The 22,048-nt window shown below is 36.3% G+C and overlaps 1 protein-coding gene across 2 annotated transcripts; it reads left to right on the forward strand.

Annotated features, from left to right (window-relative positions):
- The first annotated feature begins 5,258 nt into the window (after positions 1-5,258).
- Positions 5,259-21,138, forward strand: st6galnac5b (ST6 (alpha-N-acetyl-neuraminyl-2,3-beta-galactosyl-1,3)-N-acetylgalactosaminide alpha-2,6-sialyltransferase 5b). Of its 2 annotated transcripts, none has more exons than XM_079637769.1 (5): positions 5,259-5,309; positions 10,540-10,716; positions 15,967-16,376; positions 18,424-18,531; positions 18,664-21,138. In XM_079637769.1, exons 1-5 carry the CDS (start codon positions 5,304-5,306, stop codon positions 18,881-18,883), a joined length of 921 nt encoding a protein of 306 aa, XP_079493895.1. In that variant the 5' UTR covers positions 5,259-5,303; the 3' UTR covers positions 18,884-21,138. The 2 variants fall into 2 exon arrangements, with proteins under 2 accessions (XP_079493895.1, XP_079493894.1); XM_079637768.1 differs by lacking the exon at positions 5,259-5,309 and adding an exon at positions 9,634-9,808.
- Positions 21,139-22,048: the final 910 nt, after the last annotated feature.

Genomic DNA, 22,048 nt, shown 5'->3' on the forward strand with positions numbered 1-22,048 from the left:
ATTAAGATAAACATAATTTTAACATATCAAATCTGTCAAAAATAAAACGGAAAAAATGTATCAACCACAAGCTGTGGAAAGCCATTGTATTAAATGAATGTGGCTGCCAACGTTTACATTTCACCACCTGATGGCAGTAATGTGTTGTGATAGATGCTAATGTAAATTGATGAACATGTCTGATCTGAAACAAGTGTTAAATAAGGAAAACATGCAAAATATGCAGCCCAGCCCTCAGTATAGAAACCCCCTGGTTTAGGCAACCTGAAAGTTCAAATTTTGATTTGTTGCATACAGTAATGCAGTGGGATTAGCTACTTAATGATTAAAGGTTTGGTAAAATCCCGTTCTTAACAGAATCCAACTTTTTCTTTTTTTGTCTCTTACTGTGAATATCTCAATTCTTAGCAATGCAGAGTTCCAAAGATAAATACACATGCACATGCATTCTTTCAGAAACCTTTTGACTAGACAATCAAAAATCAATCACGACTCCAGTAACTGGTCTAATAAGCAATAATGATCTTTTAATGGGAGCAGCAGCAAATAATTGATCCTGAAAGTCTGCAGGACAAAATGATTAAGGTACTATAAGGACCAATAGGAACAAAGGAACTATAAAGTATTGTCTCTAATTTAATTGAAATCATTTTCTTTTTCTTTTGTCTAATGGCCGGGTCTGACAGGTAAATCTATATACCGTCATCAGGGTCAAGATTACATGCAAAGAAACCATATTATTAATTAAATTAATTGCACAATGGTTTTATTTACTGAGTTTCCTTATTTCAAATGCTCAGTTTTACACAAAATGATTAGGATGACGAAGGTACTGCCTGAATTATTTTATGAATTGCTGCGTGAATTTGTATTTGAATAATGATGGCTTTGCATCTCATATATTGTAGGCTAACTTGTAAAGATGCTTACACTAAAATATGTGAAGACCAACAAACTGATGCTTCTGCATAGGTATCGCACTGTTTTGGTATTAAATGGCTTGTGGTGTACACTTTATTAGGTACACTTACACATTGCTACCGGGTTCGTTGGACCCCCTTTTGCCCTCAGACCTGCCTTATAAGGTGCTGGAAACATGTACAGATACTGGTCCATACTGACATGATAGCATCGCTCAGTTGTTGCAGATTTGTCGGCTGCACATCCATGATGCAAATCTCCCATTCAACCACATCCCAAAGGTGCTCTATTGGATTGAGATCTGGTGACTGTGGAGGCCAATTGTGAACTCATTGTCATGTCCAAGAAACCATGATTTGACCTTTGTGACATGGTGTGTTATCCTGCTAGAAGTAGCCTCAGAAGATGTGTACACTGTGATCTTAAAGGGATGGACATGGTCAGTGTAAGGTCCATCAACGGTTTCCAATAGAGCGGGTGAACTTTGATTGAAGTATTGATGTAGTTTAATTCCAAATAAACTTTTATCTGACTCAAATTTATCACAACCTCAAATTTAGGTTGAACTCAATTGGTTATTGATCATTTGTATAATAGTTTATCTAGACACTTGATTATTCTTAACTCTTTGCTCTTATTGCACTCATTCATTCGGTTACCAGTGTCGCTCAAGGTCTTGCGCCAGCCGTTTAACGCAGATCCCACGATCACAAACTTGCCAATCTTGGTCACTGGACAGAGGTAATTGATATACTGTTTAGAGGGCCGCTGCCATGCTTGCTCTCTCTCTAAAAGTATTTTGTTTAGTCCCCATAGATCTGTATACACTTGAAGTAACTATCTCTAGACAGAGGTCATGACAACTACTACAGATATAAGGCGACCATCATTACCTTCTCTGATAGTAGCTTTGATTTGGTCATGCCATGGTTTCCCACATACACTTAGAGTAATATTACAATAAACAGAGGTAAGGCTCACCCTATTTAGGTTGGTCGAGCAACATTCTGTTGTCCTAAATGGAAATAGCCTTTCCTTATGGAAATTAGCCTTTACAGTCTAAGTAACCTGTGCCAGTGAACCAGTGCCAAGTGTTAGCCGGAACTCTAAAATCTCAGTTGGTGTGCCCTATGCTCCACTCAAAACTGGACTCAAGTCCGTCACTAACCTGACGTAGATTTGCAGTAACAAGTCTGGAAGACACTCAGCATTACGGGCTGATCTGACTACACACCGTGCCTTGAGCCTCCTGCAACTTCTCTCTAAATACTCAGACCAATACAGAAACCTCTTTCAAATGAAAACATGAGCAAACAATGGAAATCTGCATTAATCAAGCAACAGTCAGCAACCATTATCAGGTAGGCTGTGGTGTTTAAACAATGATTCAATTGGTGAGGGGCCCAAAATGTGCCAAGAAAGTATAGATGTTGATGCATGTTGCTGTGGGCTCATCTTGAGGGATATTTTTTGCACTCAGGAAACCACAATGCTGCAACCACAATGCTCAAGATGACAGTGCAGTCATATGCACGTTCAAGGCAGTTTCAAAGTAGATGCATGTAGCTTTACAAAAGCAAATATGGCTTATATGTATTAATATTACAGTATTAAGGCTTAATCATGCAGATTTAGCCTGTTTAATTTCATGTCCAGTCTTTTAAAGATGCAAGTTTATACTTCAATTTACTAGGAATAATGTAAACATCAAACACGGCTGAGCAACAAACTAAGAATAGACCGTTGTATGCTTTTAGGGCTGGAATAAATGGACTGAAGGTGCATGTTATTTCATTGGCACTGCAGGCACAGCTTGTTCAGATAAGAGCCAAAGCCAAAACAAGATACTAAGATGCAGCTCTTGGGAATAAAGAACACAATGGGCAAAAAGATCAGCAACATACAGTATGCCTCTTAACTAGTTAATGCGTTTCAAATGGACAATTCTTGTTTTTTATGGAATTTTGCATTATTTATTATAAATAATTTATATAGCCTATGCATGCACATCATTATTATTTTTTTTGTTAAATTCATGTAGCTACCCTCATAATCTTTCATCAAAATAACTTCCCCTCTTGCAACAACATCTCTTCTTTCCTCTGTTGACGTGTTTTGTGGCGCGAGGGGTGAGGCGGGATCAAACTGTCACTCACATGACATCACAGCAATAGCGAACCACAAGCATCCAACAATCCAATCAATTCCCGTTGGGAAAAATCAAGTCCCACACTACTTTTTTTTTCTTGTTCGAGAAGCAATTTCACTCTGATATACGTCACAATAGGGAAGAACAGACCGTCGCATCTTCCGTTTCATCCCGACTTTTAAAATGTATCAGTCTGTGCGAATGTGGTGGTATTCTTGTAATATCTTGTTTTGTAAAGACTAAAACAATTACGCTAATATTATTTTTATCATACCGTTCAATACGAAAAAGCAAATGTTGCTATGATTACTCTTTAGATGAACGTGACAGACGTTTGCTAGCATCTATTTATCGCACACTCACCAAATAACCTCACTTTGTAAATGTTAAATAAAGTGTACGCTATACCATTTAATATTCTTAATGCTTTTGCAAGAAGTCTCTTATTCTCAACAAAGGCTGCATTTATTTGATCAAAAATACAGTAAAATCAGTATAATATTGTGGAATATTACATTTTAAAATAACTGTTTTGCATTTTAATATATTTTATTTGTAAAAATTTACTTATGTGTTTTTTCAGCATCATTCCTCATGTGATGTGTCTTCAGAGTCACATGATCCTTCAGAAATCATTCTAATATGATCATTTTGGTGCTCAAGAAACTATTATTATTATCAATGTTGAAAATAGTTGAGCTGCTTAATATTTTTGTAAACATATACTTTTTTTCAGGATTCTTTGATGAATATAAAAAACTACATTTATTTTAAATAGATCTTTATGTAGCATACATATCTTTACTGTCAATGTAATAATGTGTCCTTGTTAAAAAAAGAGTATACTAATTATTATTTTAAAGCAATCATAATGAGCCCAAACGTTTAAACGGTATATCGACAATGAGAGCCTCAGTTCTTTTGTTGTGATTTCCTATGGTGTTTCTTTATTTTATTTATTTATTTATTTTCGTGACAGAACGTTCAACTGCATGTAATGCTCTTATTATATACCAGACTAGTTCATATAATTTTTCCTCCCTCTTGACTAACAGTGAGCTACTGAAGACTACTTCCTTTGGGGAAATGGCTGCTCTAATTTCATAACAGGTCTAAAGTAATTTAGTAATGGTCCATCTTGAATATTCACATACGTATCTTCTATTCATTTTGATCTGAGAGCCTAATTGAAATATGAGGTAGGCTATTTCTTCCCCTGAAGCTATCAGCATAATAAATGGTTTGGATAAATTGAGACCAGATACCAAGCTTGGCAAAACTTTGGATTCATTCCTCAGGTAGGACAGACACCTGCTCTATTCTGTTTATTCTGAGGTGCCCTTAGATAAACAATCTTAGGATTGCTCACCATGTGAAACTCTGGGTGAGTGCCTTTCTTCACTGCTATGAATATATTAACATTCACAAAGTGTGTCCCCTGCTTCTCTGTGTGATCACCAATGTCTCATAAGGAGACAGCTCATCTGTTCAGGGTGCCACGTAAAAAGGCCAGACACTTGTTGGGTTTTGGTTGGCTCCATCTGCTTGGGGATCTTAAAATAGCTTGTGGAGATCTTGAACATTTCTGGGCTGCAGCAGAGTAGCGGTGTAATAGAGTTAGAGCTGCACGATTCTGGATAAATTGAGAAGCACGATTTTCATGTTTAAAATAAAGTTCATTATTGTCCCACAATTCTGAATTGACAACTAATCAAAATATTTAGAGGTTCTATTAAAATGTTAATTCCTGCACTCTATTTAAGTAGGCTATTTAAAAACATCTGATTCAATGAATGATTAAACAGTCAATTGTCGCCACCTACTGGCATAACAATGTAATCTCTACAATCTTTATTTGAAGTGTCAAGTTTTACTCTAGACATGTTTATATCCGAACTATAAACTTTTATTCCAGTAGGCTACTTGATTATTTGAGTTATTGTAACACATAAATAATGATTGATGGTTAATAGTTGAATAAAGTCGTTGTTTTTGTTTTGTTTTTGTGCACAAACGTATTCTAGTCGCTAGATAGGCTAAACGTATGGTTAAGGTTAAGTTTAGACTTAAGGTTGGACTATTTTAACGATGTCTTTTTACTAACCTTTCTGGGATGGCAGATAGCCTATCGATTACCTATGAAGGAGTGATCCAGCTCTCAGATTTCATCAAAAATAGCCTATCTTAATTTATCTTCCGAAGATAAACGAAAGTCTTACGGAGTTGGAACAACATGAGGGTGAGTAACAGCATTTTCATTTTTGGGTGAACTAACCCTTTAAGTTTAAAATAAATGTTGTCTTAAGTCAAAGGGGACAGTAAAGAGGATTTTGTAAAACAAAGGACTCAAGGACCACTTTAACTAGCAGCCAACGATGTGTTTCACATGTGTGTTTGAATTATTGAAAGCCTCCTTTTTGCATCTCGTTTCCTTTAAGACTGTATTGTAATATGCTGATGTGTTTGTAGCCTACTATGTTCATTTATGAATGCAGCTCTCACGGCGTAAACAAGACAAGCCAAAGAATTAAAACGCCCGTTTTAAGGATACGACCTGCACCTGTGTTGTGAAGAGAGCTATGTTCAGCGGTGTTACAGAGCCGAATCGTTGTCATTTAGGAATAAGATTGCGTGGGTGCTTGAATCGAGATCTTTTGATGAATCGTGCAGCTCTTATAGAGTCAATGAAAGGTTACACATTCAGAATCAAAAGTCATGACATATCTACAACTTTTTTAAATGCTGTAAATATTTTATGTGAAAATTGACTTTCAGAAAATAACGTGAAATGTGGTCCTCTGAAGCTTTAATTGATCTGAGGCTATATAGGCCAATTTATAATTTTTTACTTAATTATTAAAAATGACAGTACAAAAAAAAGTATAAAATACTATAGCCTACATTACCAGCCATAAGCTTCATCATGTGACACTGAATAATTTAGTTACGGCTGATAAAAAATCAGCTTGACCATCACAGGAATAAATTATATTTTTAAATATATATATATAAAAAAGAAAAATAGTTATTTATAAATTGTAATAATATTTCACAATATTACTGTTTTTAATGTATTTTTCATCAAATAAATGCAGCCATGGTGAACATAAGAGACTTCTTTCAATTTTTTTTTTAAAAATCGTAATTATTAACTTTTGACCGGTGTCAGGAGTCATCTGTTCCCTTTTGGTTTTGAGACTCTAATTTTGGAAATACATTTTTGCCCCCTACTTGTGTTGGAGAAATCCATCTATCAAATACATGTTTCTAAATTAAAATGGTGCAAGAGCTAGAAAACATAAGATGTCATGAGAAAAGGCCAGTTGGGTTGGTTATGTAAAGATGGCCTTGGAACGATTAGAAGTAAATCAGACATGTAAGCACTTCTAATTGTGGCGAAATAGTGGGGAGGAGCAACCGCTAAAAGATAGCGGGAAGACCACTAATTGGACACCAAGAGATAAGAAACATGTATAAGACCTGTAGACTGACCAGCGTAGAATTTAGATGCCTTGCTAACATCTCACTTTGTTGAACTGCTCAATAAAGTTGATTCTTCTGAGACCTGAAACTTTGACTCAGCAAGAGCCTCTTTGAAACCTGAACCAGACTTTGAAGACTTAGAATTTTTCACAACACTTGTTTGCTTGAGGCAGTTGTGGCCTAATGGTTAGAGTCAGACTGGTAACTGGAAGGTTGCAGGTGTGTGTGTGTGTGTGTGTGTGTGTCCACGGTTTGCAGTAACTTGTACTAACTTGGATGGGTTAATTGGACAAATTCTGAGTATGGGTTACCTACTTGTCCTTCATATCATGTCACTGTTTAATAAAGTGCTGTCATGACTTCTTTCATTCCCTGCTATATTCATATTCAATAATTAATTTGTTAAACATTTCTTGCTGTCTCTTTGCCTTCGGTGATAAAAACTGTTTAGGATTTCAGATTATTAAATAAACTCCTGAAACATAGGCCTAGTGCTGCATTTATTAGAGAGATATAGGCGCAGAGGCACAATATGATTGCTGCTTTTTCAAGGGAGTAATACCAACTTTATGTGATCATTCTGAAAATGTATCTGTCCACCCACTGATGAGCAGCAGTTTGTGACCTCATCAGAGAGGTAAGACTATTTAATTCAGATAAGCTTTAATTTTATGCCAAACGCATCACCAACTATCTTCCTGTCACCACAGCCGCAGCCTCAAGGAGTGATTTAATCAAATATACTAATGAGACAGACAGAAAGGCAAGCAACATCTAATTCTCATTTGTCTCCAATGACAACAAACACTGAATCAATCCCCATCAGATGCCTTTGCCCTTTTCTAATTTTCACCCGCGCTCAATGAAGGAAATTAGCAAATTTCATCCTTGGCTATGTTATCAATTAATCAATACTCTAATTGACTTCTTTTGATTAATTTGTTTTCACATACAAACAACCACATACAAGCCAGAGCATTGTGAAATGATTCTTGGATCAAGAAAATAATGCTGAAGAATAACCAATCACTTACTTGATTGAGTTGGATTAATTCATGTATTTGAACTTTACCTCAACATTTAGAAAACACGAAATTAGTAAATAATACAAAGGAAATGATTATGCGTAGAACTCGTAAGACAACTCAAGAAATACATAGTCTATAAAGGTAATTGTTACAATGATGGCAGATTTTTAAGTCATGCCAACTTCATTCAAGATATTTACCTAAAATGAAGTAAATTAATTCAACTCTAAAAATCACAAATGTTTGCTTTAAAAAAAAAAGAATGAATACCCAATTTTTATTAAAGTGTTGGTTTATACATTGATATTGATGAGAAAGCATGGAAATTGTAAACTAACATTCTGTTGCATAACTCATAGGCTTTTTCCTAGGTATCATATATCATGTGCAACACAGATGTGGAATTCAATTCTTTGCAAAAAGTAACTGTAAAACGAACTGAAGCACACAGCAAGACAGATCATAAATCAATATGTCTTATTTTCACATATCACAAGGTTGAGAGCAGTTATACATTTAAAAAATGAAGGATTGAGAGAGGATGTGAGATTTGAAAAATGTATATATGAAATAAAAAAAAGATGTATTTCTATTTCCGCAGACGAAATGACATGCAGCTTCCAGCAAATCTCTGCTCCCGTGAGAATCTCTGCCACATTGCATGCCATTTTTAGAAGAGAAGATGGTATCTTTTACATCCAGGCCATACGCCGGCGGTTTTCTATATGCTGAAATCAGTTCACATTACTCTCATTCTAAGACACCTGCGCCGCCTCTCATAAACCATGAAGTTAATGGTGTTGGTGACCTTGTGACATCCAATGAAGATCCATATAGTGACAGTGCATGCGATAGACTGAGAGCTGACTGTTAAATTACCAAAATAATTATTCTAATATGTCATTTGGCATGGGAGAATTTTAGAAATCATAAGCATTGTTTAATATGTCAGTCACTGTGCCCCTATAATAATAAATAAATAAAAATGATGGATTATGATGGTTTCTTAAGTGACATCTCACTGCAGACCGAAGTGAACTGAAGTTGAGTTTGATGTATTGCAACCCAGAATTTCTAATCAATTAATGCACTGTAATAAAACGCTGAGGCCGAGTTTAAAAGCAAATGCATCATAAACCATATGCTGGTTTGCCGTCTGCTGTATCAGTTTATGAAAGTGCCTGCCTCAGTATATGGTGTTTTTTTTAATGTTCATACCGAAGGTTTCAGTGTCACTGTCTGATATGACCATAGCATACTCTATTGAATAGCATTCAGTGTCCTGTCCAAAGTTTCAAAGAGTAAGATGTGTGTTTTTTTTTTTAACAAAAATGATACACATCTGAACTCAATGCTGCATGTTTATATGAGTCACACTCAAAATCATTCATGATGTGAATGATTAAATATCATCTGCTGCATGAGGATTATTAACGTATCATATATCAAACCATCTCATTAATAGGACATAATGGAGAACTGAATTACAGTATAATATCATCATTCCTCACAAACAGTACTTTATTCATTTGAAGTCCACCAAAGTCATATACAAATTGTATGTATTTTTTATAAGGCATGAAGGGAATAACACAAAACTTTATATTTTATTATTATTGTACATCAACTCCTTTACAAATGTATACTATGATAACAAGAGTTTAATAAGAATATCCTGATATGGTTTGCACTGACTTTTTACTGTTACATTACCTAAACGTTTTACAATATGTTTTTTTTTAACATGGAAGTACAGTGAAAATCCAAGCAACGAGATAGGTAACAGTAATAGGCAATATTGTAGCCTAAAGTGGGGGAGTTGTGATTAGTTTCTGGCGTTTTTATTTTAACTAACAAACCAATGTTCATAAATCCTTTTAAATTATTTTAATCAATTTGGAATCATTTTAAATATTTTTCAATAGTTACTCATTTTTGTCCGTCCAAAAACTGTTAATGTTTTGCAAGGGATTGTGACTCGGCGTTCTTTAAGACCACGCGTGCGCAGATTGCGCACAGCGTGTGTGTGTGTGTGTGTGTGCGTGCGTGTGCGTGTGTGTGGACTGACGACTGTAGTTCTGAGTTCAGTGAAGGCTGGAGCTTCAGTGTGAAAAAAAGATGTGTGAGCGAGCAGAACGGGTTTGTAAAGCTGCTGTCGGTGAGGCTGAATAACACCCCTGGACTAAACGGACCGAATTATACACTTCACAATATGAAGACGCGGACGGTAGAGCAACCTCTCTCTGACATTATTTAAGTAACTTTAGCTGCCCTTACAAACATTTACCATGGTATATATTTTCCGTCACAGAGGCGTATTTATCAGTTAATGTTGTCTTGTTTATTTTTTTATATCAGTTGTGTCAATAGCAAGACTTAGCCTGATACTATTTTGGTGGAAACTATGGCTGCCATTGTAAATTATTGTAAGATAATTATTAGGCTACTAAGTGCCCACATGGTTAATTTGATTAAACAAATACATGTTTGGTGAGCACGTTTGCATGATGAAATTGATATGTATATGCATTGTTATTTAAATGTAAAAACTTATTAAGGAGGTAGTTTTTATTTTGTTCATAATTTTGGTTAATTACATTACTTTCATATTTTTCAAATGACAAAATTAAAAAAACATTCATTTGGACTTCTTGCAATAAATTTACACTGTAAAATCGCAATTAAATTATTATTGAAGATAAAGCTGAACCCTAAATATTACCCACCATTACCTGATATTAATTTACAACTAATGGCTAGTCATTTCAGTTGTCTTTGGCACTGGATATACTGAGAGTTTTTATTTGATATAATACGCATATTCACCCAACATTTCATTCATGCCTCAAAAGGATCTGTTTTATTTACTGATGCATGCATATGTCAGCAGAACCATAGATGGAGGATAATCTGAGCATCCTTGATACAAAATGTTGTTCTTTTTCCTCTTTTTTTCAGCGTCATGGAATCATATTGATTGGTTTTGTCACCGTGCTTACAAGCTTATTATTCCTGTACAACAGCAGTTCTACCGACACACCTGAAGATCAGATTCAATCAGATGGACATCAGATGAACGTTCTCAGTCAGCAGACATCCTACTTAGAAGGTTACAGCAGCATCATTGATCATAAGGTGACTTACTTAGGTCTGTAAAATGCTTTCAAGCACTACAATGATTAATATGGCACTTTAAAACGAAAAGTATATTCCTTTTTCCTGGGGCTTTAACAGTTTGTTTTCTCCTTTGATTGTTGCATTTGATGATTATAGAGTCAGTCTCAGTCTGTTCTTTTCTATATCCTCAATTTTATATGGAGAAGAGCTCCAAAATGTCTTTTTTGGAGTATTATTTTTAGTAAATGTTAATGATTTTTTTTAAATCCCTAATCTAACTCTTAGACCAGGCTGTGATCTCCTATTCTTTACCTTTGCACAAAAACTTAATTGTCCCTAGAATTACAATTTTACTCACTAATGTATAAACCCATTAAATTGTCTTTGGAAACGTCAAGACATTTGGACGATAATTTAAATGTGAAGAATAACGGCACTGTGCAGTATCCTTATCCTTAACTGTTTTGATTCAGTTGCATTTTTCCTTAGTCGTCAAATAATATCCTCATACAGATAAGCATTATTGGGACTGTCATTTATGATATGCAGTGCACAGAAACATAAAGAAGACTTGACCATTTTTCTTTCTTTCCGTCATTTTTCGGTCTACTGCCTCTGCAGTTTTTCCTGATAAATCAGGTGCAGGCTTTTAAAGCCTTTTAAAATTACACTATCCAGTGATCCTATAATTTCAACCTTCACCCCTGATCAGTTAATGTGGAAAGCTGGTTTAACACTGTCCTAAATGTTATTGCTATTTACTCTCTGTATGTTTAAATGTACATGTAGTTTTATGTAGGTTGTGTAATAAGAGATTATTACACACTTATTACTCGTATAGTATGTAGCAGCGATTCCCAACCCCCGTATAAAAATGGTCAAGTCTCCCCGTTTGTACCGGGCCTTGAAATATTACCAGATTTTTTAAATATTTTTTTTATATAGTAATTGTCATTTTTAAATGATTTTTAAAGTACTATGACATGTCCAAATCATAAACAATAAATAAATAAAAATGTGTTTCTTTGAGCGACTTGCGATTGCTTGCGTCTCATTGGTTCTGGACATATGGTATCTAACCGGATTTTAAAGCGCAGTGCACGTGAAGTGGCAGAGAGCTATGTGGAGAGATGATCAGATCCCAGCAAACTTCCATGGCCCATTTCATTGCAGACTGTTAGTGTAAAAGAAAGGGCGATGACCAACTCGAAAATAGCGGGAAAAGGAAAAGCAGGTCAAGCCTCAATCGTATTACGATGCCTCATAGATATGGATTTACGTCAACAGGCGATTCTGTGGCGCCAAATCCATTGTGTTGTTTGTGGTGAAATACTCTGCAAAGAAGCTGTCAAAACAATCCTTTTTAAATTTCGTTTTATCATATCCTGGAATTTGTGTGCATTGTTTTGGATATGTTTTTTATGGAAGCCCAGGAAGAACAGCTTTACACAGTGCTATGTTTCAAAACCATGCATCTTAAAATTGAGGTATTCAAATTGACAACTGGTCACTGGAATTTTTTTTATGAATATTCTGGTCCCTGGCACAAAAAAGTTGGGAACTTCTGGTATATAGGATGACTTGTTTCGGTCATTAAAGGGCTAGTTCAGCTCTGCATCATTTACTCACCCCCCATGTGAATTTCTTTCTTATGTGGAAGATAAAAGGACATTTTTGATGAATGTTCACACAACTCTTCTCTATAAATTGAAAGTGGATCGGGACTGAGAAGTGTCAAGCTCCAAAAAGAACAAAGAAGCACCAAAAAGCATCAGTATGCTCTATATTCCAAAGCTACTGAAGCCATACAATAGCTTGTGTCAGGAACAGAAGTAAATAGTATACTTGCTTGACAGTCATAGGCACCATTCACTTTCATTGTCTGGAAAAGAGCAGCTTGGACATTCATAAATAACCCTCAAAGTGGTTTAAAAAGACATGAGGGTGAGTAAATTATAATAGAACGTACATTTTCGGTTGAAACTATTCCTTTAAAATGGGTGTGATGAAATATAAAGCATCCTAATATAAAACATCTAAGATAACTGTTGTTCTTGTTAGTGAAAATCTTCGTCATATTTAGATTTGACCTTGACCCATCGTCATGAGACATCTCTATCATACTTCACACTGACAGACACAGCTCTCAAGTCTACCGGTTCTCATTAGTCCAAAGAGCACTCTTATCCGAGCTAATAAGAGCTCCAGGATTTAGAGACAGATTTTAATGGATACTGTGTGGAAGTAATTTTGTAACAGTCATAAGCGGAAGATTTGCTCGTGTTAGTGTAAATGAACAGCCAGTGTAGGAGATAGCTAAATGAACATGGCCAACAAGTCTTTATCACAAGCGTTTTCTAACTCTCAGTGTAAGGAAATGGTTTTTCCAATTTCATTTCACCCTGAAGAGTAGCCGGAAAACATGCAGAGGATCTGTCTGATGAGAAAAGCTCATTTTGAATGATGCGATGGCTATGATCCAATGTCAACCTGCTTTTGGCATTTTAGTGAATTACTTTAAGTCAGTGAAGTCAGCTTTAAACATATGATATGATGATTTAAAGACTCCCTGTGTTGAAAATGAAGTTTTTAATGTTGTTTATATGTCTATGTGGGTTTTTGAATATGCTTTAAGATAGGGATGCACCAATATGAAAATTATAACCGATAATTCGTTATATTTGAAAACCGATATATTGGCCGATAAGTCTAAATCCAAATTTGTAATTACTTTTTGAGAGCCTGATTACAAAAACAAAAGTTTCACCATTAAAAGCCATGTCCAAAATAATTTTATGAAGCGATATCACAGCACATAACTGGATGTTTCCTACCGTCACAAACAAGTAACCAATCCCGTCAATGTGCTGGGCGGGGCTTTTCCACAGCGAGCACAAGAACACCTTTGAGAAGGGATAGGAAATGTTTTGATGAACTAAATGCCATGATTTTCAAACAACATGAGGGTCATAGCGTTTCTAACAATGCTGTTTTTTAGAAGGCATCTGACTTTGAGATGGGCGAACGGGAACATGGTTTGTGTAACGTTAGCAACACATTATTAGCTGTTTGATAATGTAGACAAGCAAAAGTCTCATCATATCAATTACCGTTATGTGTACGACTTTGTAGAGAGCGATACATAAAACGCATCACCATTCTGATACATCGACTTGTAGTCTACCTTGTATAATTCGCTCTTCCTCTTCTTCTGAAGCAGAGGTGTGTGTGAAATGTAACCGTTTTATTTGCCAAATTTTTGTATGTCACTCAACTGTCCATCTTTATTATGGGGTTCAGGGGGCGCGTAGATCTAAGGCTATGTACAGAACTTTTTTTTTTAAGCGGAAAATTTATTATTTTCAAATATAGGCTTATGCATTTATAGTGTGTATATAAACAAATATATATGTTATAATGACATTGTAATTATGCATGTACATTAATATGTTTTGAATAGAATTACGATTACTGTAGGCTAATAGCTATGTAGCAGGGCATTCAGTTAGCCTACTTTTGAAAGGACAAAAATAAGGTGTCAGTGTATTTCATTAGACTTTAACTTTGCCAGCTAAAAAAAAAGCATTTCCTCACATTTTACCACTGATTTTTATAGTGACAGTCGATATGCAAGAGCCACTGGCCGATGACAGTTATCCCCCCTCCCCCTCCCCCTCTCCCCTGCCGTGCCACACCACACCCACTCCCCTCCCTTATTCTCACAGCCATCCACTCCCATTTAAGTTGCATTTTTCAAAAAGATTGTGAGCTTGACTTGAGCAGAAAGAGGGGGGTTTCATGACCCTTTAAGGAATTAAATTATTGATTTAATTTATTAATTTCCCCTATTTTTACATTTAGTATACCTTTGCCTGCGCCATCTAACATTTAAAGTTACTAAGTTATTTTCTATATTCACGTGTAGTATTTAAAATTATTACTTTTTAGAGTTTTATCTTTCATTTATATACAGTATAATATAAATAGCATAGAATTCAATATCAGCCATCAGTTATCAGCCATAACTTTAATAACTATTTTATCGATTTGGTCCAGAATATTTGATTATATCATCTGAATCAATCCTTTTTCATCAGAAAGTTTCTCAGAAAGACAGGGGGAGATTGCAGTTAGAGTAATTATGATTTTATGTCCCACTGGAGAGAGCTTAAGAATGAGGATGTTAATGAGGGAATAAGAAGTGTGGATGGTTATTTACTGGGCCTGATTTGTGTTCTCTCCACTGGGCTATTATCTCCTTGGAAACGACCCTGTTTATCACAGCAGAAGAAATCTAATAGAGTCTCTACAGCTAACAGACAAAGATACCCGCATAGGGAAAGGGCGCACGGCTTCACATGCATCATCTTACATGGTGACAGGTCTGAAACATTACACATAATGAAATCGCCCCTTTTGTCTTGAGGTCATGTAAATTAATTAGTTATCTTAGCTCAACTATAAAATGAATTAAGCTTATTTTGGATAAATATAAAGTGCTGTGCTTCATATTTAGCTTGAACATGTTTGGAAATTAGGTAAACTGTTTATATTTACTGGAATATTGATAAAAATATCAGATTTTTGGTTAATTAAATGGAATCTGGTTTGTATGTACTACTTTTTAAGACGTTGTATAGGCTCTAGATAGACTAAGGCAAGTCTGTCTCTTAAATGAGGGTTCAGAATGCTTTCCCTCGAATCTTTTCTCGTGGGTTTTTTCAATGGGTTAGTGTTGATTATGCTGGAGGGATTTAATAATGGAGATAAAGGTAACAATGAAGGTAAAGAGAGTCTTTGTGGACCAGGCACTTTGATCTGTTCTGCCCTTTCAGTGTGTTCCCATGCATTCATTTGCCAGTGATCTCATTCAAATGTATGTAAATCATTCACTCACTCACCATAGGTTTATCCTTTTTTATTTTTTGGCTTTCATAATATTGTAGCATTTCATAATAGTGGCTTTTAAAAATAATATAAAATTATGTACATGTTTTCAATTTGTAAATTAAAGTCATTTTGATATTTAGTGTGGGTTGTAGATTTAAGATTTAAGTAAATATATTTAACAATTTTAGTTAACTCGTGTGTGTTCAAGATGCAAGGGAAGTATTTTAGTACTTTAGTTAACCACTAAATGTTTTAGTTATTAGATCAAACTTTTTGTTGTTGAAGGAAATGTGAATGTTTTTCAAAAGTGTATGAAACCAACTTTATTATATTGTGTACATGACAACTCAAACTTCTCATCATTGTGTCCATCCCCAGCCTCTTAGGATGCATTGCAGAAGTTGTGCCTTAGTGACCAGCTCTGGTCACATGACAGGAAGTGATCGAGGTGCAGAGATTGATCGTAAGGAGTGCGTCATCCGTATGAACGACGCCCCGACAAAAGGCTACCAGAGTGACGTGGGCGAGCGGACGAGCCTGCGCGTGGTCGCACATTCCAGCATGCAACGTGTGCTACGAAACCGCCTCGAGCTGCTCAACTCCAGCCAGGACACCTTCTTTGTCTTCTGGGGGCCCGGAAACTACATGCGACGAGACGGTAAAGGCCTCGTCTACAACAACCTGCGCCTGATGAAGCAGGTGATGCCTAAACTACAGGTGTATGTCATCTCACGGTTGAAGATGTTGCATTTTGATGAGCTTTTTAAGAAGGAAACAGGAAAAGACAGGTGAGGATAAAATGTTTTCTGTGTTAGTTAGTTTACATAATTGTGTTAGTTTTCCAGGGGATGTTAGTTGAAGCACGGTGGATTATTAGTGCCATCAAAGCAGGAAATTGACTATGTCTCTTGATTTTGTTCCACTTGCTGCATAACACTGTTGAAACTATACAATTTATTTTAGAATTCCTTTATATGTGGAAGTATATCTCAGCAAAATATTAATTAAACTAGCGGTATTATAGTATTTGTAAAACCAAATTAGCAAAACATTTTTTTTTTGAAATGACTAAGATTAATGAATGAAATGTTATCATGTGTCTTGATTTCATACCAATTGCTGAAAAATACCATAGAAACTATACCGCATGTTAAAATGTATTTCTGTGTGGAAGTACATCACAGCAAAATATTGGATCAACTATATTATTATTGCATTTGTTAAATCCAAATAGCAAGTCATTTTTTTTTAATTGACTAGTTTAGAAAGTGACAAGCCTGAGTTGATCAGCTAATGTATCTGCGTATTAATGTGCCTCTGATCATAGAGCTTTTTAGATGAATGCCGAGGCTTAGAATGGAGTAAATTGTCAGTGGGCGGAATCACACAGAACAAAACAAAAAAAGACATTCCGACACAGAACGCACATTTCAAAGTAGAATAACTGGCTGTAGAAGTGTTTTTCAGAGAAACAAATATGTGAACTTAGCATGTTTCCTAAATATCTGCAAACATTATGGTATTTTTATGCTTTAGTACATTCAAAAAACTACATACAGCACCTTTAACTCTGAACATTAAAACTGGGGTAAGAGGACAGCATTTTAATATTCTCAAACGATTATACACATGACCATTAATCATTAATCTTTTAAAGAGAGAGGTGGAAGTGTAACTTCTAATTCACTGCGGGAGGGTTTGTCGACTAATGTGCAGACCACCAGAGCCTGCTGGAGGATGGATATCGCCGGCCCACAGGGCACACGGCTTGGCATCAGTGCAGATTAAGGGTTAGTACAGGATCAGTGCCAGCTGGAGACAGCTGCCAGCTGGGATGTACCCAATCAAACACAAACTGCTCAGGGCAAAACACTCACACGTTCTTAAACTCTTGCCTTTTTTTCTGTCAGTGTCTTTTATCTCTTTTATCTGATTATATCGCTCTAATCTTAATCCATCTCCCATTGTGAGTCATTCAATGGAACTAAAACATGATGCTGAAGATGTTTTCCCTCAAAAACTGAAACATGTTTCCATAGAGACAGCATGCAGTGCATTTTTGTGTGCCTATACACAGGGCTTGACATTAACACCCGCCAAATGCGTGTGGATTTCAGCAGTGGTGTGTAACGCAGTCACCCATACTAGCCACTTCTTTGGTGGGTTGAATTTTATATAATACATAAATTGTAGTTTTTTAAAAAGGCTTCTGAAATAATAAACTAAGTGCAATGTAGTGTTGTAAAAATATTGATTTTTCAATAGTCTACATATCGATTCTGAAATATCTGAAACGCTTTCAATAGCCTACTCATTTTCCGCATAATAAATACAAGATACCAGCTGGCTTTCGCGCTCTCTCATCTCTCGGACAGCGAGTTGACACACAAACCCGCCTCCCCTCACTCACTTGTTTCATTTGCGTCATTTGAATATTGTTGGTGTTACAGGGCTTAAATTTCAGCGTGGGATTGTGCGTATTGCGCATAAAAAATATTATTGCGCTTAAACAGTCAAATACAGACAAAATAATGTCAATAATGCACGTGGTGAGTGAGTGTTCACGTAAATGTTTTAAGTGAACGTAAACTGTTGAGAAAGAAAACGCATGTGTAACAGTATAATGGATCCAGGCATCAGGTAAATTAAAAGGTAAAATTAAAAATATCTATATGGCAGTTTTTCCCCATGGTATCGATGTCAAAATTGTGGCCAGTGAAAATGTTGAGTAGCTTGGGAAAACCACTTGCCACAGTGGCTGGTGAGCAAAAAAGTTAATGTCAATATAAATATAATCACAGCTAGATGTCCCCTTTCTCTTTTGTTTTTATTCAGGAAAAGGTCCAATTCATGGCTCAGCACGGGTTGGTTCACCATGGCGATCGCTATGGAGGTTTGTGACAGAATCGACGTCTATGGCATGATTCCTCCTGAGTTCTGCAAGTGAGACTTTCTGTTTGATATTCACCATGATGCTGTTGGATCCCTCTTTGGTTTAACATTAATTAATTCAAACCTCATTGCATTTTGGTGGTTTATGACCACCAAATGATTAAATTATGCACGTCTTCTCAGGTCTCCCAAGCCCTCAGTGCCGTATCACTATTACGAGCCTGCAGGGCCGGATGAATGCACCATGTATGTCTCCCACGAGCAGGACCGGCATGGCAGCCACCATCGTTTCATCACAGAGAAACGTGTCTTTGCTAACTGGGCACGTATGTTCAACATACACTTCTATCAACCTGAATGGAGACCGGCGCCTGTAGCAAAGAACAGCACAGACTCTTCCTGAGGAACTTTGGGTTGTTTTTAGGACTCACAACCTGTTGGACACAGTGTGTCCTTTTGAGGATAAATGAATGTTTTAACTTAAACATTTTAACTTGAACACATTATGAATTATACAGTTTTTTTCTAGAGGATTGAAACATCAAGAACAACTTTATACAAGGCATATGTTGGACATTAACAGACTTATCATTTTAATAGCAAAAACTGATGTGCTGAATGACAATGTTCAAAGATTGAAAAATGTGACAAGAACATACAGTACATTATGATCAGTATACTTTATGATCCACATTGGTTCATAATTCAGAAAACTGGGTTACTGTATAATTATTGTTCTCCCGGTGTAATTTCATTTAAAGTAGGCTATACATAGAGCCTCACTAATTTATGCCGCTTTAAAGCTACACTGTGTAGGAATTACTCCAATCTAGCGGTGAAATTGTATATGACTACCAACTGAATATTACTTTCTAGCCCCTCCCATTCCGAGGGCGTTTAAAACTCCTACGGTGGACGTATTATTTCAAATCTGCCGGCAGTCGCGAGTAATCTCACCCTCGCATTCGTCACGGTGCCGCTGAGTTTAAAAAAAATGCGAAAGGCAAAGCTTGAATTTCCAGGTATGTCCCTCTTTGGCTAATGTATTTTCAAGATGGAGGCGCAACATGGCTTCCGCCATACAAGCAGCTCACCCGTATTATATTTAGCAGATTCTACGCTTACGAGAATACTTGATTAGTTTGTAGAAGTAATTATACATTAATGAGCACATATAAATTTGAAAGAACAAAGTGGTTTTTGCTAAGAATCAACTTAAAAAAGTACACAGTGTAGCTTTAAGAGTGTCAAGCATGTTACAAATGTACTTCTCTCGGTGGTATGAAACAGAACCATTTGCAATTTGTGCATTTTCCCCCAAAAAATTTTTTCATAGGGCATTAGATTTTCTGATTTTCTGAAATCTCATTAGATTTGTCTGATTTAGTTTTTGTACAGTACATGTAAAAAATATGTTTATCTCTTAAATTAAGCTGTAAATGTTGATTTATGCTAATAATACTGTGATGTTCTCAGTAGTTCTAGTTTTTCCTCTAAATCAGAGGTTCCCAGACCGTTTCATGGCAATTTTATTTGACTATTTTACGTTTGGTGGTTAATTCATATGAATTAGTTTCAAATTGTTGTATGTTTTTGTACGATCAGCTTCAGGGGCTTCACACATCTATGACATCATTGGAAATTCAAAATATTTTTCTATGGCATCACTGAAACTTTAAGTCTGCTGCAGTTTTCAAACTGAGGAAATAAGTGGGTCGCACATAGTCTGAGAATGGTGGTGCATTAATGCTAGGTCATAAATGTGAAAAATACAAGTTATCTAATTTAGTTAACTTGTATGTTGGTAGCCATAACTTGTATTTGGTTCATAGTTCAAAAGACTAGCAAACTCAGGTGTTATCGGTGTGAATAAGAATCCCTTCACAGAATCCGTCAGAGCAGCTACTGAAGCAACATAATATATGACATACCCAATCTCACAGGAAAAATAATGAATCATATAATTCATACAATGTGAATTGTTTGAAAATTTTACATTTTTAGAAAGAAGCATGAGCCTAAACCTAACCGCCCCTCGGAAAACATTTATCTGGGGAACGCTAAAGCATTGAAATACATGCTGGCTTCTCGTGCAATCGTAATTATCGTAAATTCTAGCCTCCTAGGTCAAAAAATTGGACATGAACACCCTCTCAAGTCAAAATTTGAATGCAATAAGCTCGTAAACACAACTTCAGAAGTGGGAAGTAGGACATTTCCGATAGCACGTGAAGGCAGCAATAATATTTCTCCCAATTTCATATTTTTTTCCATCACCTTCTCTGTAGGGCAGGGGACGCCCTCGAGATCCACTTACCTACAGAGTTTAGCTTAAACCCTGATCAAACTGACTCAACTGCCTGTAGCTTTCTAGTAATCCTGAAGATCTTTAGCTTGTGTAGTTGTGTTTGATTAGGGTTGGAGGGATCTCAAGGGGCCAGAGTTTAGGGGTTTTGTATTGAAGACATGTTGAGTTCTGTGGTTCTTTTGTAAAGCATCTATGTACTTTTGGACCAAGGAGGCCTTTACTTCTCTGTTAGCAACCTAAAAAATGTAAATGCTAAAATGTATCCATGCAGACTTTAAATGTAACATCAATATTTTTTAATTGTCATAAAATCTTGAGAACCATGTATGTCAAAAAAGTTATTTGCCGAATTTTGTCACATAACCATCTATATTGGAGTTTCCCACAGGTATATTTTACATCATCATTGCACTCTGGCACAAATGCTAAAACATTCCCTCATATTAACCCATGTGGTCTTTACTTTTCTCCCCACAACAGTGAATCAAAACCGACGACTCTGACCTTTAGAGAGAGAAAGAGCTGTCTCGGTTTTTTTTTTTTTTTTTTTACAATTCCGCACTGCTCTTCCTTCAATTCCCATTATAAAGGTTGTGTGAGAGCGTATTGACTTGCTGCCTGCAACGTTGTCCATTTTGCCTCTACAGCTGGAGGTTGGGGCCCATTGTGGAATGCTAATAGTGTGACATTCTGTGTTCTTGCTCAGGCTTATGGGAACTGCTCTGGTCTAATAGGATATCACGCTATGAGTTCTGCTTATTCGCAGTGGTCGGCGAATGTGCCTAGCACAACAACGACTGTCCCTCAGGAAGTCTAGGGAAATTGAAGGGCTTTAAAGGACGCAGGAGTCGGTAAATGAGGCTGGTCTTTGCTCCTGCAATCAGTCACCCGAGGCAACACCGTGATTACGGGTGACCTTGGATCAGGAAGGAGGCCTGAATAAAATATGGTCTGAGTGACGTTTCAACTTGGTTTGGGCCCTTGTGTGTTACATTAACATTTTTTAAAAACCTGCTGAGTTTACAAATGTCTCTGATTGGAGATGGCTGTGTTGAAGATGGGTGAGTTTATGTAGCTTGGTCCTACCAGACTCTCGTACATTTCATTTGTACAGAGAGTCTGGCCACTCTCCATTGACAAGCGTTAACTTCCTTGAAGGTGGGTACTCGGTTGAAGTTTAAAACTATTGGATCTGCCCAGAGCCACTCTGGATCTGCCATAACCAATCGCTAACGTTTGGTCGTGAGTCTCATGACGTAC

Source organism: Phoxinus phoxinus, assembly GCF_949152265.1.
Source record: "Phoxinus phoxinus genome assembly, chromosome: 15".
NCBI lineage: Eukaryota > Metazoa > Chordata > Actinopteri > Cypriniformes > Leuciscidae > Phoxinus > Phoxinus phoxinus.